General features: G+C 38.2%; 1 protein-coding gene across 3 annotated transcripts in view; it reads right to left on the bottom strand.

Moving 5' to 3' along the window:
- Positions 1 to 24,958, bottom strand: part of LOC137884624 (brain-enriched guanylate kinase-associated protein) — a 42,961-nt gene extending 18,003 nt beyond the window's left edge. For 2 of the 3 annotated variants that reach the window (XM_068726489.1, XM_068726491.1), the window contains exons 1-4: positions 24,883 to 24,958; positions 17,791 to 17,996; positions 16,377 to 16,538; positions 14,758 to 14,824 (exon numbers count right to left, since the gene is read on the bottom strand). In XM_068726489.1, the coding sequence (XP_068582590.1) occupies positions 14,758 to 14,824; positions 16,377 to 16,538; positions 17,791 to 17,861 (300 nt within the window). In that variant the 5' untranslated portion in view covers positions 17,862 to 17,996; positions 24,883 to 24,958. The remainder of the gene's footprint in view (positions 1 to 14,757; positions 14,825 to 16,376; positions 16,539 to 17,790; positions 17,997 to 24,882) is intronic. The other variant, XM_068726490.1, reaches the window with a different exon arrangement.
- Positions 24,959 to 25,832: the final 874 nt, after the last annotated feature.

The following is a 25,832-nucleotide window of genomic DNA, read 5'->3' as shown; positions in this document are numbered from 1 at the left end:
GTATAGCATGTCGAAAAAAGTGAAAAAACAGTCATAGTGTAGCATGTCGAAAAAAGTGAAAAAACAGTCATAGTATAGCATGTCGAAAAAAAGTGAAAAAACAGTCATAGTATAGCATGTCGAAAACAGTAATAGTATAGCATGTCGAAAAAAGTGAAAAAACAGTCATAGTATAGCATGTTGAAGAAAGTGAAAAAACAGTCACAGTATAGCATGTCGAAAACAGTGAAAAAACAGTCATAGTATAGTATGTCGAAAAAAGTGAAAAAACAGTCATAGTATAGCATGTCGAAAACAGTCATAGTATAGCATGTCGAAAAAAGTGAAAAAACAGTCATAGTATAGCATGTCGAAAACAGTCATAGTATAGCATGTTGAAAAAAGTGAAAAAACAGTCATAGTATAGTATGTCGAAAAAAGTGAAAAAACAGTCATAGTATAGTATGTCGAAAAAAGTGAAAAAACAGTCATAGTATAGCATGTCGAAAAAACAGTCATAGTATAGTATCTCGAAAAAAGTGAAAAAACAGTCAAAGTATAGCATGTCAAAAACAGTCATAGTATAGTATGTCGAAAAAAGTGAAAAAACAGTCATAGTGTAGCATGTCGAAAAAAGTGAAAAAACAGTCATAGTATAGCATGTTAAAAACAGTCATAGTATAGCATGTCGAAAAAACAGTCATAGTATAGTATCTCGAAAAAAGTGAAAAAACAGTCATAGTATAGTATGTCGAAAAAAGTGAAAAAACAGTCATAGTGTAGCATGTCGAAAAAAGTGAAAAAACAGTCATAGTATAGCATGTCGAAAACAGTCATAGTATAGCATGTCGAAAAAACAGTCATAGTATAGTATCTCGAAAAAAGTGAAAAAACAGTCATAGTATAGTATGTCGAAAAAAGTGAAAAAACAGTCATAGTATAGCATGTCGAAAAAAGTGAAAAAACAGTCATAGTGTAGGATGTCGAAAAAAGTGAAAAAACAGTCATAGTGTAGCATGTCGAAAAAAGTGAAAAAACAGTCATAGTATAGCATGTCGAAAACAGTCATAGTATAGCATGTCGAAAAAACAGTCATAGTATAGTATCTCGAAAAAAGTGAAAAAACAGTCATAGTATAGTATGTCGAAAAAAGTGAAAAAACAGTCATAGTATAGCATGTCGAAAAAAGTGAAAAAACAGTCATAGTGTAGGATGTCGAAAAAAGTGAAAAAACAGTCATAGTGTAGCATGTCGAAAAAAGTGAAAAAACAGTCATAGTATAGCATGTCGAAAAAAGTGAAAAAACAGTCATAGTATAGCATGTCGAAAAAAGTGAAAAAACAGTCATAGTATAGCATGTCGAAAACAGTCATAGTATAGCATGTCAAAAACAGTCATAGTATAGCATTTCGAAAAAAGTGAAAAAACAGTCATAGTATAGCATGTCGAAAACAGTCATAGTATAGCATGTCGAAAAAACAGTCATAGTATAGTATCTCGAAAAAACTGAAAAAACAGTCATAGTATAGTATGTCGAAAAAAGTGAAAAAACAGTCATAGTGTAGCATGTCGAAAAAAGTGAAAAAACAGTCATAGTATAGCATGTCGAAAACAGTCATAGTATAGCATGTCAAAAACAGTCATAGTATAGCATGTCGAAAAAAGTGAAAAAACAGTCATAGTATAGCATGTCGAAAACAGTCATAGTACAGCATGTCGAAAAAAGTGAAAAAACAGTCATAGTATAGCATGTCGAAAACAGTCATAGTATAGCATGTCAAAAACAGTCATAGTATAGCATGTCGAAAAAAGTGAAAAAACAGTCATAGTATAGCAAGTCGAAAAAAAGTGAAAAAACAGTCACAGTATAGCATGTCGAAAACAGTAATAGTATAGCATGTCGAAAAAAGTGAAAAAACAGTCATAGTATAGCATGTCGAAAAAAGTGAAAAAACAGTCATAGTGTAGCATGTCGAAAAAAGTGAAAAAACAGTCATAGTATAGCATGTCGAAAAAAGTGAAAAAACAGTCATAGTATAGCATGTCAAAAACAGTCATAGTATAGCATGTCGAAAAAAGTGAAAAAACAGTCATAGTATAGCATGTCGAAAACAGTCATAGTATAGCATGTCGAAAAAAGTGAAAAAACAGTCATAGTATAGCATGTCGAAAAAAGTGAAAAAACAGTCATAGTATAGCATGTCGAAAACAGTCATAGTATAGCATGTCGAAAAAACAGTCATAGTATAGCATGTCAAAAACAGTCATAGTATAGTATGTCGAAAAAAGTGAAAAAACAGTCATAGTGTAGCATGTCGAAAAAAGTGAAAAAACAGTCATAGTATAGCATGTCAAAAACAGTCATAGTATAGTATGTCGAAAAAAGTGAAAAAACAGTCATAGTGTAGCATGTCGAAAAAAGTGAAAAAACAGTCATAGTATAGCATGTCGAAAACAGTCATAGTATAGCATGTCGAAAAAACAGTCATAGTATAGTATGTCGAAAAAAGTGAAAAAACAGTCATAGTATAGCATGTTGAAAAAAGTGAAAAAACAGTCATAGTGTAGCATGTCGAAAAAAGTGAAAAAACAGTCATAGTGTAGCATGTCGAAAAAGGTGAAAAAACAGTCATAGTATAGCATGTCGAAAAAAGTGAAAAAACAGTCATAGTGTAGCATGTCGAAAAAAGTGAAAAAACAGTCATAGTATAGCATGTCGAAAAAAGTGAAAAAACAGTCATAGTATAGCATGTCGAAAACAGTCATAGTATAGCATGTCGAAAAAAGTGAAAAAACGTGTGTCAGACATGTTGCTCTCTAAGAATACAATCTTTGGTTCATGTATGGGAACAACGAGTCATTGAATTAGTCTCAATAGGCTGCGTTTCTGTCACATCTGTTGGGTTTCACTACGGCGACGCTCTTCATTGAGAAGTTAAGATTAATGATGCAGCGTTAAAAGCACCGATTAGTTCACCGGATCAGAGAGCAACACGTTCAGACTCAACAGGCTCTGATTCATCCACACCGCTCACATCGGTAAACAGAGACGTAGAAGACATCATTATTATTATTATTATTAGGCCATTCTTCTGAGACATCAAAACAACCAAACTAAATGATTCTCTATCTCAGCTTTCTGTGACACACTCCTCATTACACCAACCATGTTCTGTTCATATTCTAGATTATGTTTCATGTTTCCTTGTTCTAGATTTAGATGTCAGCGGCACAAACGATTACTCGTGTGATGTTTTCACGCGTGATAAACTATGCAGCTAAAACGCATCGATCCTGAATCAAATATCGTTGATCATCTTAACGCTCTTTGATATTCCCAGAGATTAGAGTTCATAAATAAAGACATAAATAGTTGTGATTTTGACGGGCGATAGATTAATAGAAGTGTTCTGCTCATGGAGAGCAGAGGTTGACCACGCTGCCACTTAGGGAGATGCTTTGAAAAGCAGCTAACGATCAATATTCATTATTGATTATTCTATTACTCAAGCTCTCAGTTGATACACTGTTTATTCAGTCTACACATGCTGTTATGGGTGTTTATGGATCTATTTGCCGATGCGTATATGCATGTATTGTATTTTGTATTTTTAATCTAAAGTAATGCAAGTTATCAAATAATCGTAGCGGAGTAAAAAGTACAATATTTACCCCTGAACTGTAGTGGAATAGAAGTATAAAGGACAAGTACCTCAAGTAAATTACTTCACTAAATGTACTTAGTTACTTTCCACCACTGGTTATGAGTTTGAATGTTTTTTGATACTTCTGTTTCCTGCTTTTTGATCGAGCACTGCATCTCCTGATTTTTGATTGACAGAAAGACTTCCTGACTAAACATTATATGGAAATACGTCCTTCCTGCTTCCACCATCACTACTTCAGAAGAGATTCATTTGATCTCTTGTGAAGCCAAGCTATAACTCATCAGTTATGTGTCTGCGATGTGTGTTTGGTATCTCAGCTTCATCTGCAGCGCTGTTCATCTGGAGATCAAGACGTAGACGTACTCCAACGTCGTCCCGATGTGCTTCTGTCACTTCTTCCAGGTGCTGATCGCTGCTTTGCTCTTTATGAAACACGTTTATTCTTCACTGTTTGCCGGTTGACCTTGTGAGTTCGGGCCTTTCAGAACTTTTAATTGCATGTCTGATTTGATTTGAGCTGCTTTTGTCACCGACTGCCTTCCTGGACTGTCGTCTACAAAGGAACATGTTTCCCCCGTTGAAACGCCGTTTCATGACGTGACATCAAAAGAAAAGGCGATCCTGATGAGCTCCGTCTAAAAGGAGAAGAAGCACCACACACCGTCTCCTGCATGAGGACCGGTCTGCTACAGTCTATATAATATATATAATAGTTTTATATGACCAGAGTATCTGTGTGTACTTCATGAGAGGAATGATCAGGGCTACAAGACATCTGAACACACAGACCTATATTTCATGTCTTGATTGATTTATTACAATGTTCACGCCTCACTGATCCACCACCATGCGTGAGTAGACAGAGAAACTCATCCAGCAAATCGCCATTATCTCCTGCAAATTAACATAGAGCTGTTCACAATATGCTCACTTTAAAGGGTCAGTTCAGTCATGGTATAGCATGTCATAAAAAAGTCATAAACAGTCATAGTATAGTATGTTGAAAAAAAGTCTTCGTATAGTATGTCATAAAAAAGTCATAGTATAGTATGTCATAAAAACGTCATAGTATAGCATGTTGAAAAAAAGACACAATGACATGAAACTGCCGGAGTTGGGGATTGATACACCAATCCTCTGATTGAAGGTCGGCCCTGCTCTCCACTTACCCACGGTCCCTTAACCCTGGAAATATGTTAAAAAGAAGTCATAGCATATGTCGAAAAAAAATCATAGCATAGTTTGTCAAAATATGTGAAAAAAGTCATAGTATAGTATGTCGACAAATGTAAATAAAATAAAGTCATCGTGTAGTATGGCTAAAAATGTCTTTAAAAAAAGTCATAGTATATATAGTATGTCGAAATAAAGTCATAGTATAGTATGTTGAAAAATGTAATAAAAATAAAGTCATAGTATAGTATGTTGAAAAATGTAATAAAAATAAAGTCATAGTATAGAATCATTAGCAAATGCTTTTATCCAAAAGAACTTACAATTCAGTATCTATCTATACACCGTAGGCACAATTATGGGAGCAATTTGGGGTTAAGTATTTTGCTCAAGGACACATTGACATGAGACTAGTGGAGCCGGGGATTGAACCGCTGATTCACTGATTGAAGGTCGGCCCTGCTCTCCACTTACCCACGGTCCCTTAACCCTGGAAAACGTTAAAAAGAAGTCATAGCATATGTCGAAAAAAAGTCATAGTATAGTATGTCATAAAAAAGTCATAGTATAGTATGTCGAAAAAAAGTCATAGTATAGTATGTCATAAAAAAGTCATAGTATAGCATGTCATAAAAAGTCATAGTATAGCATGTGGAAAAAAAGTCATAGTATAGTATGTTGAAAAAAAGACACAATGACATGAAACTACCTGAACCGGGGATTGAACCACCTATTCTCTGATTGATGGACGGCCCTGCTCTCCACTTAGCCACGGTCCCTTAACCCTTTATAAAAGTTAAAAAGAAGTCATAGCATATGTTGAAAAAAAATCATAGTATAGTTTGTCGAAATATGTGAAAAAAGTCATAGTATAGCATGTCGAAAAAAGGAAAAAACAGTCATAGTATAGTATGTAGAAAAAAATAAAAAAAACCTCATAGTATAGTATGTCGAAAAAGTAAAAAAACAGTCATAGTATAGTATGTCGAAAAATGGAAAAAACAGTCATAGTATAGTATGTCGAAAAAGTGAAAAAACAGTCATAGTATAGCATGTCGAAAAATGGAAAAAACAGTCATAGTGTAGCATGTCGAAAAATGAAAAAAACAGTCATAGTGTAGCATGTCGAAAAAAGTGAAAAAACAGTCATAGTATAGCATGTCGAAAAAGTGAAAAAACAGTCATAGTATAGCATGTCGAAAAAAGTGAAAAAACAGTCATAGTATAGTATGTCGAAAAAAGTGAAAAAACAGTCATAGTATAGCATGTCGAAAAAACAGTCATAGTATAGCATGTCGAAAAAAGTGAAAAAACATTCATAGTATAGTATGTCGAAAAATGGAAAAAAACAGTCATAGTATAGCATGTCGAAAAAAGTGAAAAAACAGTCATAGTATAGCATGTCGAAAAATGGAAAAAACAGTCATAGTATAGCATGTCGAAAAATGGAAAAAACAGTCATAGTATAGCATGTCAAAAAAGTGAAAAAACAGTCATAGTATAGCATGTCGAAAAAGTGAAAAAACAGTCATAGTATAGTATGTCGAAAAATGGAAAAAACAGTCATAGTATAGCATGTCGAAAAAGTGAAAAAACAGTCATAGTATAGCATGTCAAAAAAGTGAAAAAACAGTCATAGTATAGTATGTCGAAAAAAGTGAAAAAACAGTCATAGTATAGCATGTCGAAAAATGGAAAAAACAGTCATAGTATAGCATGTCGAAAAATGGAAAAAACAGTCATAGTATAGCATGTCGAAAAAAGTGAAAAAACAGTCATAGTATAGCATGTCAAAAAAGTGAAAAAACAGTCATAGTATAGTATGTCGAAAAAAGTGAAAAAACAGTCATAGTATAGCATGTCGAAAAATGGAAAAAACAGTCATAGTATAGCATGTCGAAAAATGGAAAAAACAGTCATAGTATAGCATGTCAAAAAAGTGAAAAAACAGTCATAGTATAGCATGTCGAAAAAGTAAAAAAACAGTCATAGTATAGTATGTCGAAAAAGTGAAAAAACAGTCATAGTATAGCATGTCGAAAAAGTGAAAAAACAGTCATAGTATAGCATGTCGAAAAAAGTGAAAAAACAGTCATAGTATAGCATGTCGAAAAATGGAAAAAACAGTCATAGTATAGCATGTCGAAAAATGGAAAAAACAGTCATAGTATAGCATGTCGAAAAAGTGAAAAAACAGTCATAGTATAGCATGTCAAAAAAGTGAAAAAACAGTCATAGTATAGTATGTCGAAAAAAGTGAAAAAACAGTCATAGTATAGCATGTCGAAAAATGGAAAAAACAGTCATAGTATAGCATGTCGAAAAATGGAAAAAACAGTCATAGTATAGCATGTCGAAAAAAGTGAAAAAACAGTCATAGTATAGCATGTCAAAAAAGTGAAAAAACAGTCATAGTATAGTATGTCGAAAAAAGTGAAAAAACAGTCATAGTATAGCATGTCGAAAAATGGAAAAAACAGTCATAGTATAGCATGTCGAAAAATGGAAAAAACAGTCATAGTATAGCATGTCAAAAAAGTGAAGAAACAGTCATAGTATAGCATGTCGAAAAAGTAAAAAAACAGTCATAGTATAGTATGTCGAAAAAGTGAAAAAACAGTCATAGTATAGCATGTCGAAAAAGTGAAAAAACAGTCATAGTATAGCATGTCGAAAAAAGTGAAAAAACAGTCATAGTATAGCATGTCGAAAAATGGAAAAAACAGTCATAGTATAGCATGTCGGAAAATGGAAAAAACAGTCATAGTATAGCATGTCGAAAAAGTGAAAAAACAGTCATAGTATAGCATGTCGAAAAAAGTGAAAAAACAGTCATAGTATAGCATGTCGAAAAAGTGAAAAAACAGTCATAGTATAGCATGTCGAAAAATGGAAAAAACAGTCATAGTATAGCATGTCAAAAAAGTGAAAAAACAGTCATAGTATAGCATGTCGAAAAAGTAAAAAAACAGTCATAGTATAGTATGTCGAAAAATGGAAAAAACAGTCATAGTATAGTATGTCGAAAAAGTGAAAAAACAGTCATAGTATAGCATGTCGAAAAATGGAAAAAACAGTCATAGTGTAGCATGTCGAAAAATGAAAAAAAGAGTCATAGTGTAGCATGTCGAAAAAAGTGAAAAAACAGTCATAGTATAGCATGTCGAAAAAGTGAAAAAACAGTCATAGTATAGCATGTCGAAAAAAGTGAAAAAACAGTCATAGTATAGTATGTCGAAAAAAGTGAAAAAACAGTCATAGTATAGCATGTCGAAAAAACAGTCATAGTATAGCATGTCGAAAAAAGTGAAAAAACATTCATAGTATAGTATGTCGAAAAATGGAAAAAAACAGTCATAGTATAGCATGTCGAAAAAAGTGAAAAAACAGTCATAGTATAGCATGTCGAAAAATGGAAAAAACAGTCATAGTATAGCATGTCGAAAAATGGAAAAAACAGTCATAGTATAGCATGTCAAAAAAGTGAAAAAACAGTCATAGTATAGCATGTCGAAAAAGTGAAAAAACAGTCATAGTATAGTATGTCGAAAAATGGAAAAAACAGTCATAGTATAGCATGTCGAAAAAGTGAAAAAACAGTCATAGTATAGCATGTCAAAAAAGTGAAAAAACAGTCATAGTATAGTATGTCGAAAAAAGTGAAAAAACAGTCATAGTATAGCATGTCGAAAAATGGAAAAAACAGTCATAGTATAGCATGTCGAAAAATGGAAAAAACAGTCATAGTATAGCATGTCGAAAAAAGTGAAAAAACAGTCATAGTATAGCATGTCAAAAAAGTGAAAAAACAGTCATAGTATAGTATGTCGAAAAAAGTGAAAAAACAGTCATAGTATAGCATGTCGAAAAATGGAAAAAACAGTCATAGTATAGCATGTCGAAAAATGGAAAAAACAGTCATAGTATAGCATGTCAAAAAAGTGAAAAAACAGTCATAGTATAGCATGTCGAAAAAGTAAAAAAACAGTCATAGTATAGTATGTCGAAAAAGTGAAAAAACAGTCATAGTATAGCATGTCGAAAAAGTGAAAAAACAGTCATAGTATAGCATGTCGAAAAAAGTGAAAAAACAGTCATAGTATAGCATGTCGAAAAATGGAAAAAACAGTCATAGTATAGCATGTCGAAAAATGGAAAAAACAGTCATAGTATAGCATGTCGAAAAAGTGAAAAAACAGTCATAGTATAGCATGTCAAAAAAGTGAAAAAACAGTCATAGTATAGTATGTCGAAAAAAGTGAAAAAACAGTCATAGTATAGCATGTCGAAAAATGGAAAAAACAGTCATAGTATAGCATGTCGAAAAATGGAAAAAACAGTCATAGTATAGCATGTCGAAAAAAGTGAAAAAACAGTCATAGTATAGCATGTCAAAAAAGTGAAAAAACAGTCATAGTATAGTATGTCGAAAAAAGTGAAAAAACAGTCATAGTATAGCATGTCGAAAAATGGAAAAAACAGTCATAGTATAGCATGTCGAAAAATGGAAAAAACAGTCATAGTATAGCATGTCAAAAAAGTGAAGAAACAGTCATAGTATAGCATGTCGAAAAAGTAAAAAAACAGTCATAGTATAGTATGTCGAAAAAGTGAAAAAACAGTCATAGTATAGCATGTCGAAAAAGTGAAAAAACAGTCATAGTATAGCATGTCGAAAAAAGTGAAAAAACAGTCATAGTATAGCATGTCGAAAAATGGAAAAAACAGTCATAGTATAGCATGTCGGAAAATGGAAAAAACAGTCATAGTATAGCATGTCGAAAAAGTGAAAAAACAGTCATAGTATAGCATGTCGAAAAAAGTGAAAAAACAGTCATAGTATAGCATGTCGAAAAAGTGAAAAAACAGTCATAGTATAGCATGTCGAAAAATGGAAAAAACAGTCATAGTATAGCATGTCAAAAAAGTGAAAAAACAGTCATAGTATAGCATGTCGAAAAAGTAAAAAAACAGTCATAGTATAGTATGTCGAAAAAGTGAAAAAACAGTCATAGTATAGCATGTCGGAAAATGGAAAAAAACAGTCATAGTATAGCATGTCGAAAAAGTGAAAAAACAGTCATAGTATAGTATGTCGAAAAAGTGAAAAAACAGTCATAGTATAGCATGTCGAAAAAGTGAAAAAACAGTCATAGTATAGCATGTCGAAAAAAGTGAAAAAACAGTCATAGTATAGTATGTCGAAATAAGTGAAAAAACAGTCATAGTATAGCATGTCGAAAAAGTGAAAAAATAGTCATAGTATAGCATGTCGAAAAAGTGAAAAAACAGTCATAGTATAGCATGTCGAAAAAGTGAAAAAACAGTCATAGTATAGCATGTCGAAAAAAGTGAAAAAACAGTCATAGTGCATGTCGAAAAAGTGAAAAAACAGTCATAGTATAGCATGTCGAAAAAGTGAAAAAACAGTCATAGTATAGCATGTCGAAAAAGTGAAAAAACAGTCATAGTATAGTATGCCGAAAAAGTGAAAAAACAGTCATAGTGCATGTCGAAAAAGTGAAAAAACAGTCATAGTATAGCATGTCGAAAAAAGTGAAAAAACAGTCATAGTATAGCATGTCGAAAAATGGAAAAAACAGTCATAGTATAGCATGTCGAAAAATGGAAAAAACAGTCATAGTATAGTATGTCGAAAAAGTGAAAAAAGTCATAGTATAGCATGTCGAAAAAGTGAAAAAACAGTCATAGTATAGCATGTCGAAAAAGTGAAAAAACAGTCATAGTATAGCATGTCGAAAAAGTGAAAAAACAGTCATAGTATAGTATGCCGAAAAAGTGAAAAAACAGTCATAGTATAGCATGTCGAAAAAGTGAAAAAACAGTCATAGTATAGCATGTCGAAAAAGTGAAAAAACAGTCATAGTATAGCATGTCGAAAAAGTGAAAAAACAGTCATAGTATAGCATGTCGAAAAAGTAAAAAAACAGTCATAGTATAGTATGTCGAAAAAGTGAAAAAACAGTCATAGTATAGCATGTCGAAAAATGGAAAAAACAGTCATAGTATAGCATGTCGAAAAAAGTGAAAAAACAGTCATAGTATAGCATGTCGAAAAAGTGAAAAAACAGTCATAGTGTAGCATGTCGAAAAAGTGAAAAAACAGTCATAGTATAACATGTCAAAAAAGTGAAAAAACAGTCATAGTATAGCATGTCGAAAAAGTAAAAAAACAGTCATAGTATAGTATGTCGAAAAAGTGAAAAAACAGTCATAGTATAGCATGTCAAAAAAGTGAAAAAACAGTCATAGTATAGCATGTCGAAAAAAGTGAAAAAACAGTCATAGTATAGCATGTCGAAAAATGGAAAAAACAGTCATAGTATAGCATGTCGAAAAAGTGAAAAAACAGTCATAGTATAGCATGTCAAAAAAGTAAAAAAACAATCATAGTATAGTATGTCGAAAAAGTGAAAAAACAGTCATAGTATAGCATGTCGAAAAATGGAAAAAACAGTCATAGTATAGCATGTCAAAAAAGTGAAAAAACAGTCATAGTATAGCATGTCGAAAAAGTAAAAAAACAGTCATAGTATAGTATGTCGAAAAAGTGAAAAAACAGTCATAGTATAGCATGTCGAAAAAGTGAAAAAACAGTCATAGTATAGCATGTCGAAAAAAGTGAAAAAACAGTCATAGTATAGCATGTCGAAAAATGGAAAAAAACAGTCATAGTATAGCATGTCGAAAAATGGAAAAAACAGTCATAGTATAGCATGTCGGAAAATGGAAAAAACAGTCATAGTATATTTTGTCGAAAAATGGAAAAAACAGTCATAGTATAGCATGTCAAAAAATGGAAAAAAACAGTCATAGTATATTTTGTCGAAAAATGGAAAAAACAGTCATAGTATAGCATGTCGAAAAAGTGAAAAAACAGTCATAGTATAGCATGTCGAAAAATGGAAAAAACAGTCATAGTATAACATGTCGAAAAAAGTGAAAAAACAGTAATAGTATAGCATGTCGAAAAAGTGAAAAAACAGTCATAGTATAGCATGTCAAAAAAGTGAAAAAACAGTCATAGTATAGCATGTCGAAAAAAGTGAAAAAACAGTCATAGTATAGCATGTCGAAAAATGGAAAAAACAGTCATAGTATAGCATGTCGAAAAAGTGAAAAAACAGTCATAGTATAGCATGTCAAAAAAGTAAAAAAACAATCATAGTATAGTATGTCGAAAAAGTGAAAAAACAGTCATAGTATAGCATGTCGAAAAATGGAAAAAACAGTCATAGTATAGCATGTCAAAAAAGTGAAAAAACAGTCATAGTATAGCATGTCGAAAAAGTAAAAAAACAGTCATAGTATAGTATGTCGAAAAAGTGAAAAAACAGTCATAGTATAGCATGTCGAAAAAGTGAAAAAACAGTCATAGTATAGCATGTCGAAAAAAGTGAAAAAACAGTCATAGTATAGCATGTCGGAAAATGGAAAAAAACAGTCATAGTATAGCATGTCGAAAAATGGAAAAAACAGTCATAGTATAGCATGTCGGAAAATGGAAAAAACAGTCATAGTATATTTTGTCGAAAAATGGAAAAAACAGTCATAGTATAGCATGTCAAAAAATGGAAAAAAACAGTCATAGTATATTTTGTCGAAAAATGGAAAAAACAGTCATAGTATAGCATGTCGAAAAAGTGAAAAAACAGTCATAGTATAGCATGTCGAAAAAGTGAAAAAACAGTCATAGTATAGCATGTCGAAAAATGGAAAAAACAGTCATAGTATAACATGTCGAAAAAAGTGAAAAAACAGTAATAGTATAGCATGTCGAAAAAGTGAAAAAACAGTCATAGTATAGCATGTCGAAAAATGGAAAAAACAGTCATAGTATAGTATGTCGAAAAAGTGAAAAAACAGTCATAGTATAGCATGTCGAAAAATGGAAAAAACAGTCATAGTATAGTATGTCGAAAAAGTGAAAAAACAGTCATAGTATAGTATGTCGAAAAAAGTGAAAAAACAGTCATAGTATAGTATGTCGAAAAAGTGAAAAAACAGTCATAGTATAGCATGTCGAAAAAGTGAAAAAACAGTCATAGTATAGCATGTCGAAAAATGGAAAAAACAGTCATAGTATAACATGTCGAAAAAAGTGAAAAAACAGTAATAGTATAGCATGTCGAAAAAGTGAAAAAACAGTCATAGTATAGCATGTCGAAAAATGGAAAAAACAGTCATAGTATAGTATGTCGAAAAAGTGAAAAAACAGTCATAGTATAGCATGTCGAAAAATGGAAAAAACAGTCATAGTATAGTATGTCGAAAAAGTGAAAAAACAGTCATAGTATAGTATGTCGAAAAAAGTGAAAAAACAGTCATAGTATAGCATGTCGAAAAAGTGAAAAAACAGTCATAGTGTAGCATGTCGAAAAAGTAAAAAAACAGTCATAGTATAGTATGTCGAAAAAATGAAAAAACAGTCATAGTATAGCATGTCGAAAAATGGAAAAAACAGTCATAGTATAGCATGTCGAAAAAAGTGAAAAAACAGTCATAGTATAGCATGTCGAAAAAGTGAAAAAACAGTCATAGTATAGCATGTCGAAAAAGTGAAAAAACAGTCATAGTATAGCATGTCGAAAAAGTGAAAAAACTGTCATAGTATAGCATGTCGAAAAAAGTGAAAAAACAGTCATAGTGCATGTCGAAAAAGTGAAAAAACAGTCATAGTATAGCATGTCGAAAAAAGTGAAAAAACAGTCATAGTATAGCATGTCGAAAAATGGAAAAAACAGTCATAGTATAACATGTCGAAAAAAGTGAAAAAACAGTAATAGTATAGCATGTCGAAAAAGTGAAAAAACAGTCATAGTATAGCATGTCGAAAAATGGAAAAAACAGTCATAGTATAGTATGTCGAAAAAGTGAAAAAACAGTCATAGTATAGCATGTCGAAAAATGGAAAAAACAGTCATAGTATAGTATGTCGAAAAAGTGAAAAAACAGTCATAGTATAGTATGTCGAAAAAAGTGAAAAAACAGTCATAGTATAGCATGTCGAAAAAGTGAAAAAACAGTCATAGTGTAGCATGTCGAAAAAGTAAAAAAACAGTCATAGTATAGCATGTCGAAAAATGGAAAAAACAGTCATAGTATAGCATGTCGAAAAAAGTGAAAAAACAGTCATAGTATAGCATGTCGAAAAAGTGAAAAAACAGTCATAGTATAGCATGTCGAAAAATGGAAAAAACAGTCATAGTATAGCATGTCGAAAAAGTGAAAAAACAGTCATAGTATAGCATGTCGAAAAAGTGAAAAAACAGTCATAGTATAGCATGTCGAAAAAAGTGAAAAAACAGTCATAGTGCATGTCGAAAAAGTGAAAAAACAGTCATAGTATAGCATGTCGAAAAAAGTGAAAAAACAGTCATAGTATAGCATGTCGAAAAATGGAAAAAACAGTCATAGTATAGTACGTCGAAAAAGTGAAAAAAGTCATAGTATAGCATGTCGAAAAAGTGAAAAAACAGTCATAGTATAGCATGTCGAAAAAGTGAAAAAACAGTCATAGTATAGCATGTCGAAAAAGTGAAAAAACAGTCATAGTATAGCATGTCGAAAAAGTGAAAAAACAGTCATAGTATAGCATGTCGAAAAAGTGAAAAAACAGTCATAGTATAGCATGTCGAAAAAAGTGAAAAAACAGTCATAGTATAGCATGTTGAAAAAAGTGAAAAAACAGTCATAGTATAACATGTTGAAAAAAACATTTCATTGTATTTTGTCACAAAAAGTCATAAATGGTGTTGATGATTATTTCAGGTAAAGGCTGCTGGATCGGATACAAACAAGAAACGTGTGATGTACCTTAAATGTTTTATTACACCCGACTTTTACATTTTATTTTGGTTGAGGTCGTTTTACATATTTTTGGTTAAACCTGATAGATTCAGGACCCGTCTCTTACCGTCCTGTGCATCTTGTCCTCCAAATCCTGGTTGATCCTCTGAAGAGCTGCGTAGCTGCTCTGGATCCTAAACGAACAGAGAATCATTGTTATGGCCCGATGTGAATTCAAACCACAACACGTGAAAAACTCAGAGGCCAAGATTTCAAGTTTATTCTGTGTTCCATCTTTAATCCTTAATGTTTCTGAGTAATATAATAAGACAGCTGAACACACTGAGCCGTCCTCTTTGTCTAACGTCTCCATGCGTCCACTGGTTACCCCGTGTTTAACGTCACGCTGCTATGACTTGTGGGTAATTCCCAGAGTGTTTTACTGTTCATAGTGAAATAAGCACCTGTAATCTCCACATCATTTTAGACAGAGAAATGAGTACAATAATACATCAGGTTTGATCATAAAACACTAAGAACTATTCATTTTGATTGGATGTCAGTAAACACACATAAGCAGACCTTTAGTCCTGACTCTAACATGTTCATTTCTCTCTTGTATTTCTCATATTCATTCTCTCACTGCTGCTCTTCGGTGGACGTCCGGTCCATTAGTGAACAGGAACTCTACTCCGTTTGTTAACTTGTTCCCAACGGGTTTTTTTTTATGATGTCACCTCTCAGTTCGGTATCACATTTTAATATTAGCTAGCAGGCCTGAGAGAGCGTTGATAAACCAGCGTTTATGGCTCCATTAACCAGACAGACATGGAGAGTGAGCAGTGGAGACGAGGAGGACAGACACGGCATAAAACAAAGACCTGGAAGAGAGTGGAGCCGGCACAGAGGCGACGTAATGAGAATGAAAACAGATCACCGATTAATGGAGAGCACAGGACCTGGGTTTGTCATGCACCACTCTTTGTCTTCAACAAGCTCCGCCTATCATCCAGATGTTTAAAACTAGCACAAGAGGGTCGGGATGAGGTTGTGCAGAGCCTGAGAGGATCAGGCTCAGGTCAGGACGGCCTCCTCATCTCCTGTCCGAGCTTCAGGGATGAGTTTAAAGATGGCCTCTCGACGACTAACTGTGTGCTGCCCTTCCACCACGGCGTCATCAGCTGTAACCGCTGACCGGTGGGTCACGCTCACATGCACTAGAACACACACGGCCGTCCACAAAGCAAGGAGAAGCTCAGATAACAACACATACAGGGGGGGGGGGGGGGGGGGGGGGGGGGGGGGGGGGGGCGTGACTCCACTATTTTACTGCAATGTTCATGTTCTGAATGTTAAATACAGCTCCTTTAGTTCACGTGAACAGCACATTGTACAAGCATGTAGATGCTAATTAATGATGCAACAAGAAGACGACAGAAAGAAGGTGAATTGGGGGCTTGAGGATACAGAAACAGCCAATTAGTTAATAAAGTCAAAAGGTTGCAAACATATTTACTGGACAATTCTGCAAAACCCTGGATGACAGGAAGTTCTGCACACGACAACTACAATATAGTTCAATAGTGAGAGAGCACGATCTGGGTTACAGTTAACAAAAAGGCCTTTAATGACATGCTTGGACACAGCACAGCTTTGCTGCGTTTCTTCCCGACGGGGAAGTTACAGTTCTGCTTCACATAAATAGACAAGCTTCCCCCCTGGACTCATGCACATGTGCTCACACACCTGCGTAGCTTCTCTGTAAATTTCTCAAGTTCCTCCTGGGCCCGTCGCAGCTCCGTCTCGAGGTACTGTCGGGTGGAATCAAACTCCGTCTCCACCATCTCTAGCTTGTGGGTGGTGTACGACAGGCGCTTGCGGAGGTCGTCCTTGTGGTCGTGGAAAGAGCTGAACGTGCGGCGGAGAGAAGAACACAGGAGGACGGAGTCACAAAACTGAAGTGCTTTTATTGTGGAGAAAACAACACACACAGAGACAGAGAGGACAGACACACTATGAAGTAAAGAGGAAGTGTGTTTGTGTGAGAGGGAGGTTCATATCAGATTCATAGAAGAAGAACATACAGAATGGACCACGGCTGTGTGAGCGAGCGAGCTTTAAAAGAGGATGAAAGAGCGTTAGAGAGAGTGAGTGAGAGGCCACAATAGCACTGATTCAACAGCACCAACATGCAGGTGTGAGTGAGGGGGATGAACACACACACACAGACTGAGGGAATGGATGGGGATGATGGAAGGCTGGAGATGGGGAGCAGTGGCTGTGGGAGCTCTGGGGGATTTAGCATTTTGCCAGACTGATGGATACTTGGCTCACGGAGAAGTTTTATGGCTCAGCGCTGCTGCCAACCAGCAGACGCAACGAGTGCACCTCCAAGTCCACCTCGGCCCAGAGCCTCGATGAGGAAGCCGGAAGTAAAGAGGGAGAATACGGTGTCTGCAGAAAGACTTCTATATGTGTGTCAATACGAGGGATGGACTACCTTTAACATCTGTGTTGGTTGAAGGTGACTGACAGCACTTCTGTCATGTGTTTGCCTCACAACAGTTGTCTTTAAATCTCCCTCTTGCAAAGAAAGCAAATAACCGTAATTCCCAAAATGTGGAATAGTTCCTTTATAAATGTTTGACAGACGGACGGATGAGTCATTGAAGAGTCTGCGTATCCAGCAGGCTCAGGTTTGCAGCTTCAGCTCACTATGCTCGCCTGACGCTACAACCAAAACCAGTCTTTACAACGTCTAACAGCGACGTGGTCGAGTCACATGGCACAGAGCCAGAGAGCTATTATAAGCAGCTAACGTGTGAACATCGCCCCGGGCTCTTCTCACTACGTAATGCCACTTTAATTAGGTCTGACTGCACAGCCATTGATCCTGTTTTTAGGGTTCTACTACAATGGATTTGTGTCCAGATGTATTACACTGTTGTTGGTTGAGTGCAGTAGAGCGTCGGCGTGGATGCAGACGTCAGCCGACACACGACCACAGATATAAAGATGAGTGATGGGAATGAATGGATGCAACATGATGCTGTTAATGGCTCCTTAATGGACCTGAGCTCCCGGTGAGAGTCCCTTCTGGTCACAATGAATGAAGGAGGCTGATGTTCAGAGGAACACTCCCCAGACGGACTCGTCTTACCTTCTTTTCTGATGTTTGCAACCATTTCTCTGTGTTTTGAGGGCAGTTTTGCCAATGTATATCTTTTTCATATTTTTCTCTCTGGCCTCGGCTGCTGCTGGTCGGCTGGACGTCGGAGCCGAGTTTGAACTCTAACCACGGACCGACAGTGAGAGCTCTAAGTCTGGCCTGGGGAGGCAGATAGGAGTCGGCTATCTGCGGTTACCCTGGCGAGAGAGCAGAGAGAAGCAGAGAGAAGCAGAGAGAAGCGGCTTTGAAGTCCCACAGATAGAGCAGCACATGTTGTTCTGTGGACTCCAGACAAAAACAGAGATTTTCGGGATGCATCGAGAAAATGAGCCGGTTCGGTACGACGAAGCACAGCGGGGGGGCTCCATTAGAAAAATTCAGTAAACAAACTGAAACAGCATGCAGTACTTTGAATTACTGATTACAACATATCTTCATCAATTGAGCCACCTTTTCATCATTTACTTTTCTCTCTACAAACTACAGCACCGTATGGAAAAGTGAGTTATTGACCAGCTGACCAGAGAGATTACTCCTCAATAAATCAGTGTTATGATGACTGTGTGTGTGTGTGTGTGTGTGTGTGATTTACATCCTTCATCATCTCTCGGTCTAGGACTTGAACTCTCCTGCACCGTAACAACTTGATTACCTGCCACTAGTAAGCATATGAAGCCAGGATGATAATAATGTCTTCATGCATGTGCATTCAATGGGTCTTATTGACACAATGCCCATTAGCTATAAGGTCTATTAAAATAAAAGCACTTCTAGAGGCCTCTCCTGAGCACGGAGCTCCAGCAGCTGGCTGTAGTACGAGCATTAAGAGGGTGGAGGGTGGTGCATCTTCATTAGCCTTTCCAAAAGCAAAGACACAAGCGGAGGAAGTCAAATGGATTAAACACCGTGCTTATCTGCTCCCATGTGAGCTGCAAACAATAGCTTTACTGCAGTAACCTAATCGTGCATTACTTCCAAAGAGCATTTCATTAGCTGACTACATTTAGTGGCGTTAGGTTACATTAAAGGTCCTCTCACACAACCAGCACAGCCCCTGTGTAGTGTTCCCTCACTGTGTGGAGCAGGTCCTGCATGGCATCAGAGGCTAGGCTGAGCGGCTCTGAGGCGTTCTTTTTTGGGGATTTGGGCAAGTTTTCTTCCCAGCAACAGCAGCCAAACACATCAGTTAGTCCTCACCCCCGAGGCCTTTTCTATGCCTAGTGAACTGTCAATATACCACCAAAAGTATACAACATATCTGGAGCGCATACGTTTCTACAAGTGCATATATTTGCCTTTTAAACACCAATATCTCTCGTCCTTAAAAGTAAGCATGAATGCATCAACAGAGACCAGCAGCACGACTTATCGGTCCGTGCAGAGTGGCAGAGTGGCGGTTCAACAACAAGCCGGAACAGACGTGTTGTCGCCTGCCGCGATGTCTAATGGCACCGCTACTTATTATTCTTAATCTCCCTTCAACACCGGCTCAGGAAACAATGGCCGCCTCTGGAAAACAATGGTAATATGGTGGCAGTGGCCATTTCCTTATCGGCAAGTCACAGAGGGAAAGAGAAAGAAGTGTTGTTGCATAGAGCCCATCCTCACATGTACAGACATCACCGCACAGTTTCCTGCGGTGCATACCGAACACTGCACCCCCCCCCCCCCCCCGAGGGGATAAGGGCCCCGGGTTTAGTTTGGCAAGGAAAACACAATCAACATAAAGTAAGAAATCTCCATCCTCAGAGGAGCTCATGACGCTCGCTGCTGATTCCACGCCGTCAGAGGAACTCACAACAGGACCGGATATGTAAATCAAGCTCACGAATAAACCAGTGTGTTGCAGCTCGTCATAATAATCAGACGATGCACACGACGGGGATTTCAACAAAACGTTTGTTGTAAAACTGCAGACTTTAACCTACTTCAGGCAGACTCCAGCGCCCAGCCTGCCTGCCTGCAAGCTTCCTGTCGTTCACGGTACGGACGTCACATGAGTCCGGTTTAATTTAGACAAAAGACGTAATGTGGAACCCGCTAAAGGTCACTGATCACTATGACCCAACGAGGACGTTCCACTGATGGCCTCTGAAGTCTGCCGTTAAGTGAGCGGCTCACAGAGACACAGTCATCACTGCACACAGGAAGCCTTCATGCTGCAGCTTACAGACGGGTTTATTACTTATTATTACTAAGTCTCAATCTTTAAATCAAGAGATTAGTGGATGTCAGCATAAATGAAAGATCACCTCGTATTACCCTGAAGAGGTAAAGCAGATATGTCAAAGATACACTTTAGATAAACTACAACCGTATTCATGCATGTGTTATTAAAACAATATACATACTTTATAAATGAGAATTACTCCTCTAAAAGCGTCTCAGATGCTGCGTAACTCAAACCGCCTCAAAGCCAGAAGAGGCCGACCGAGAGCAGAAGTGGAGATAATTAACAACATTATGGAACTATGGTCGACCACAGGAGGCTTCACTCGAGTCGAGTAGTTCTTCTGACGCAAGACTCCAGAAATACAACAGTCTCTTGTGCTCCACCACCAGCGGCCAGAACAACAGCTCCGTGGACGAAGTCACCAGAGCGACGATGAAGACGAGTCAACGCAGCCTGCTGCCTGAAGACAAGAGCTGCAACTGAGGAGCAATCCCCATGCAGTTCATCTCTGCTGTAGTTCACGTCTCCACATCAAAAGAGACTCAACCGTGAGAGTGTAGAAGGAGGACGTTTGAAACTAACACAACTTTTAAAGCTTCGAACTTCGTCTAATAAACGCCTGAAGTATCAGTTTTCATTTGCATCACGTGTCATTGATAACATGTGCATTGATGAACTGTAGCTGTGATGAGGGTTAAACCTGATGCACAGTAACAGACAGCGGTACCGGACCTGACCATGATGTCAAACACGGTTCAGAACCGTCTATGGACCGTGATCCTGTTTTCCAACTCCACATGCTGCTGTGGATGAACTAAATGATGAAGCGTTGTCTCCCTTGCTGCACTGTGACTCACCAAACTCCCCTCAGCTGTGCTTCATGTATCCTCATTGTCACGTCAGTCACAGCATTAAAGTTCTCCTTGTGTAGAGCAGGAGCTACTGATACTGGACCTGACTGGTTTACCGTCAACTTTAGACGTTCTGTCGGTAGTAATTAATATCACCGCATCTCCTTTTGCAAGTAAATATAAAATGTCAAAGAATGGATGAAATCAAGACTTCAGACTTCAGACTGTGTTTCCCTGTGAAGAGCCACTGAATGAGGCTTTGGGCTCAACACTCACTTCATCTCTCTTCAGTCCTGCTCACAGCATGTGTGTTATAATATATAATTAATATAATCAACCAGAAATGTGTTGTAGAAAGACTGTGTGCTCCAGAGAAAGAGGTTGAATAATAATTCCCCTTCAATTCAACACGCTTTTTACAGAAGACAATGAACATCTGGACCGTTTGGTTTCACTTTTCTCCTCATGTGACGTTATGTTCTGACGTTTCTTCACGTTTCTTCAGGATGAAAAGAATCCTTCGATGTCGTCTGAAGACAAAGCAACAGACTTCAGTTCAAGTCCTCTGTTCCTTTAAACAGGTTTCCCTTCATGGAGAACAACAGATCCAGATGTGAGATCTGCTTCAATCTCACCTCCTTGTGTCGTCTTAACAGCAGCTGTCCTGGCAGTAAGAACTACAGCAGCTATTCAAGAAGGTGACGTTAATTCAGTCAACTTGATTCATATTTTATGTTTCATATTGTAGAAGTACGTAATAAAGAACTGTGTGGCCAGCAGTTCAGGTCCCCCTTCATACCCATTCAAACAATGGACAGAGAGACATGCATCTATACCTGTGTGTGTGTGTGTGTGTGTGTGTGTGCGTGTGTGTGGACATTTCTCCATTGTTAAATTTCTCTCAAACAGAATGAGTTCAGTCCTCACCGGGGTTGCCACGACAACAGCAGTCGTGACATGCCCGGGCTCTCCGGCTGGAAGAGAAAGGAGAGCGAGACGCAGACGGAGACGGAGACGGAGAAGTGTCTCTAAAGTTATGAACTGATGATGATGATGATGATGATGATGGTGGTGGTGGACTGGCTCACGCTCGGTACATGTTGTATTTAGTTCTATCTTTATTCTTAATAAATGGACGGCCGTGTTGGTCAGTCACTATGACGTCACAGAGGATTTGAATAAACTACTAAACACATCTTCTGAATCTGAATTCAGAGTCTTCGGTCTACAGCACCTTCACAGCATCGGTGGCTCAGCTCAGCGCTGCAGAGCACAAAGAAGCACAAAGGGCCCTGATGACCACATTTTTCCCTTGATTGAAAGGATCCTGCGCTTTTCCACCTTCAAGGCTTTTTCTCCTCTTTATCATCACAGCCCAGGGTGGACATCTGGAGATCCACCAAGCGTTCGGCTGCCAGCGGAGTGCTGAACATACAGCAGCACGCTCAGCCCTCCGGGGTGCAATCAAGCTTTTATTGAGGCGTGACGGCCGCAATAGGTGCTCAGTGTGTTCAACATGTAGCTCGTCAAAGAGCAGCGTTTCGTTTGTTTGTTTGACTAAACGCTTCTCGTCCGGTGAAAGGACGCTTCACTGCATCCCGACACACAACAGAGCAGATCCTGTAACAGGACCTGCATCTGAACCGTGACCCCGAACAAGAGGGATCAGAACTACAGCTGATGCATTAATAAGCTGCAAGAACAAAGGAGGAATAATTAATCAGAGCTGAAAGAGCCTGTGTGCAGACAGTGAGATTACATTGAAGCCCATGTGTTGAAGCGCTCTATCCTCTGTGTGTTACATGTGACGATGAAACACAGATTCTACTGTTTTGACGCAGACTTTGTGTTTACTGAACGGCGCTCCAGAGGCCTACGTCGCTCCACTGACCCTGTCCTGCTGGTCCTGACAGAGCCTCATGAATGCCGTGTGGCAGACAGGCGTGTCTCCAGTAGTCCGGGCAGCGAGGAGGCGGGTGAGGTGGTGAGGTGGTGAGGTGGGAAGTCAAAGAGAGAAGGAGCCTTAAGCCTTAGACATGTGACTGAACCAGAGAATGCAGAAACACGTGCAACACTCCAACACAAAGACAACACAAAGACAACACAAAGACACCCCCTCGGGTCTCCTGCGAGGCACATCCCTCTTCAACCATTTCCAGATGCTACAGTAGTCCGCCCTCACAAATTACTCCCGCATAAATCTCTGATCTCATCGTCTCAGAAATAATTAGACAGAAGAACGAGCGAGCGGGGGGGGGGGGGGGTAAACTGCCCCGGGCTAACCTGAAGGGAGCCTTCGTACAGCATCTGCTTCTGGATGCTACGTACGAGAGAGACGAACAAATAGAAAGAGCCTCTTGAGGTGTGTTCCTCACAGAGAGGATCATGGGTAGACACCGCCGGTGAAGGTAAGCGGAGACATTTGTAGAGACCTAATTAAAAGTCAAAGCAGGTCAAGTGGAACCAGAACTCTTCTTCTTCTTCTTCGTGCTTTTTAATGAACTGGCTGTTTTTAATCTTTTAATCACTGTCCCCAGTTCATCCAGAGCTCCACTCAGCAGCTGCAGTAGCGCTCACACTAACAAGCGTCCTCTCAGGCCGATGAAGTGCAAAACATAAGAGAAGTGAAATGTTCAGTAAGCGTCGTTTGACTCAAGAGGAACAGAATTAACTTTAAGAAGATGACGCACTCCTCTGTTTGTTTTAAATGTGTGCTTAAAGTTCAAAGAAGAGTTTCATTGTCTGACTGGAACAAGATAACAGATCAGCATTAGAAGAACTCTGACCATCCAAACAAAGCAATCACAGCAATCTCACAAATATTATAATCAGCACAAGATGGGAAACGTGACTCACCACGAAGTTTCAATAATGAACCGGATACAATCACATATATCCAAGCTTGTGTTCTCTTAGTGTGAATTTCTCTTATTGTTTACTCTGCTGTGAGGACAGTGACTCTGTGAAATGATCTCAATTTATTTGGCATCAATCTCCATCAGCGTAGAAGTAAAGAACAAAAACAGCCTCTGGTGATAAGTTGTTGGTTTATTATCTATTACAAGAATCATTTCAGGAAACTGACTCTGGATCCACGTCAGTATTTGACTGTTAGAATGAATAAATACTTCTGTTCTGTTATGGATTATGATTAAAGATGTATTTGTACACTAGCATTGCCTCTCATGTACAGCACTGTAGTAAAGCTTAACGGTACTTTAATAATTGTACTGCCATGGTTGAAGTAATGATACATTAACTACATCCTATACTGCAAATAACACTAAACACATCAGTGCTGAAGGGTGATCACTCACTGATCACTTTTCTCTCGTCTGAAGCTCTCTTCAGAGATCTGAAGTTCCCCTCTGCTCCTCATTCAAGCTGCTGTTTGCTGTAATTATGTAACAGGAATCATCTCCACAAAGCAACTGACTTGTTATGATGAAGTTATGCTGACATGCAGATTATAAAGACACCAACATATGGAGGAAGCCTTCATGATTCATGCATGAAGTATTGTGTCCTCAAACTCACGGAGTAGAAGAGGACAGGCTTCTCTTCTCTCAGTCTGTCCGAGGTGAGGTTCAATGGGAACAACTTTCTCCGATGACGCGCCTGTTCAGCCATAATTGCCTCTCTGAGGTCTCATCACGCCCAGCGAATGAACAGCAGAGTTAATTGAGGGCTGTGAAAACATTCGCCGCCTCGTTATTCTCACGCCAATAAAACCCCAACGAGTCGACTGAGCAGAAAGAAAACGCAGATTTACTTCAGCCGAACGCTCTTCAGCAGCCTCGGCTCTTTCTGTCACTACTGTGACACGAAGCCTCAGTTTACTCACAACATGTGTTCATATTCTCCACCGCGCTGCACTGCTGAATGCACAGCAGCACACCCAGCCCTTCTGTGACAGACTATGCAACACATGGACCGGATGGCAGAGCTACTTCCAGCAACCGTTGTTTTTCTTTTACAAGTGTGACAAATCAACTACACACACTTATCTCCGAGCGGCTAACACAACCAGGCATGCACTCCTCCTCTCTCTCGCCTTACCGTTTACATGCTTTTCGCCTCATTTTCTCCAGATAAGATCACAACATTCACGTTGCTGTGCGTCCCTCTCAGAGCGGCATGCATTGAGAAAAAAGCCTCTTCTAATTCTGACTGGAGACAGGCTGGTAGGCAGAGAGAGAGAGAGAGAGAGAGAGAGAAAGAGAGAGAGAGAGAGAGGGAGGGAGAGAGAGAGAGAGAGAGAGAGAGAGAGAGAGAGGTGAGCATTGAATGGAGCAGGAGGAGGTGTATAGGAAGAGGAGGGGTTATTGGAGTGATGGAGAGAACAGACAGAAGGAGAGAGAGGTGTGGTGGTGCTGGTGGTGCTGGTGGTGGTGGTGGTGTCACTGCCGGTAGAGGAGGGAGAAGTGAAAGTGGCTCACCTTGTGTCACGCTGCATCTCTCCATCAGGTTCCTGGTGGAGAAGGAGAGAGAGGGTGAATGATTAGATTTATCTATCAAGCAGATTTATGTGGCGCCGCTGCTGCCGCCGCTACCCGGCGAGGAGCACCTCTTATCTGGTGTTTAACGAGCTCTCAGAGCGGCTACGTCTCCGCAAACAAATATATCCATTATTTCTCACTCTCTCACACACACACACACACACACACACACACACACACACATATATATATTAGTAGTGAGAGCATTAAGTGACAGCGGGAGGAGGGAGAGAGACGGACCGAGAAGTGACAGATGAACAGTGCAAAAGAAAAATGCTGCGTTCTGCAGAAATGAAAGGAAAGTGCCCGAGGGTTAGAGGCAGCCTCACATACAGGAGAGAACCCCGAGTTATGAACGACAGGAAACGGAAAGTTCTGGGAGGAAAAGAAGGACGGCTAACGAAACCGTATGCACGTCAATTTAAAAAAGAAGAAGTAGAAAACACGACAAATGTTAAATATGACGCTTCCACCAACAGCCTGGTAGCTTAGCGTGGCATGAACAATGGA

Source organism: Cebidichthys violaceus, unplaced genomic scaffold (assembly GCF_023349555.1).
Source record: "Cebidichthys violaceus isolate CVI_PGR_0920_01 unplaced genomic scaffold, fCebVio1.0.p SCAF_39, whole genome shotgun sequence".
Taxonomy (NCBI): domain Eukaryota; kingdom Metazoa; phylum Chordata; class Actinopteri; order Perciformes; family Stichaeidae; genus Cebidichthys; species Cebidichthys violaceus.
The sequence above is the reverse complement of the archived record's forward strand: the minus strand, read 5'-3'. Positions and strand labels throughout refer to the sequence as shown.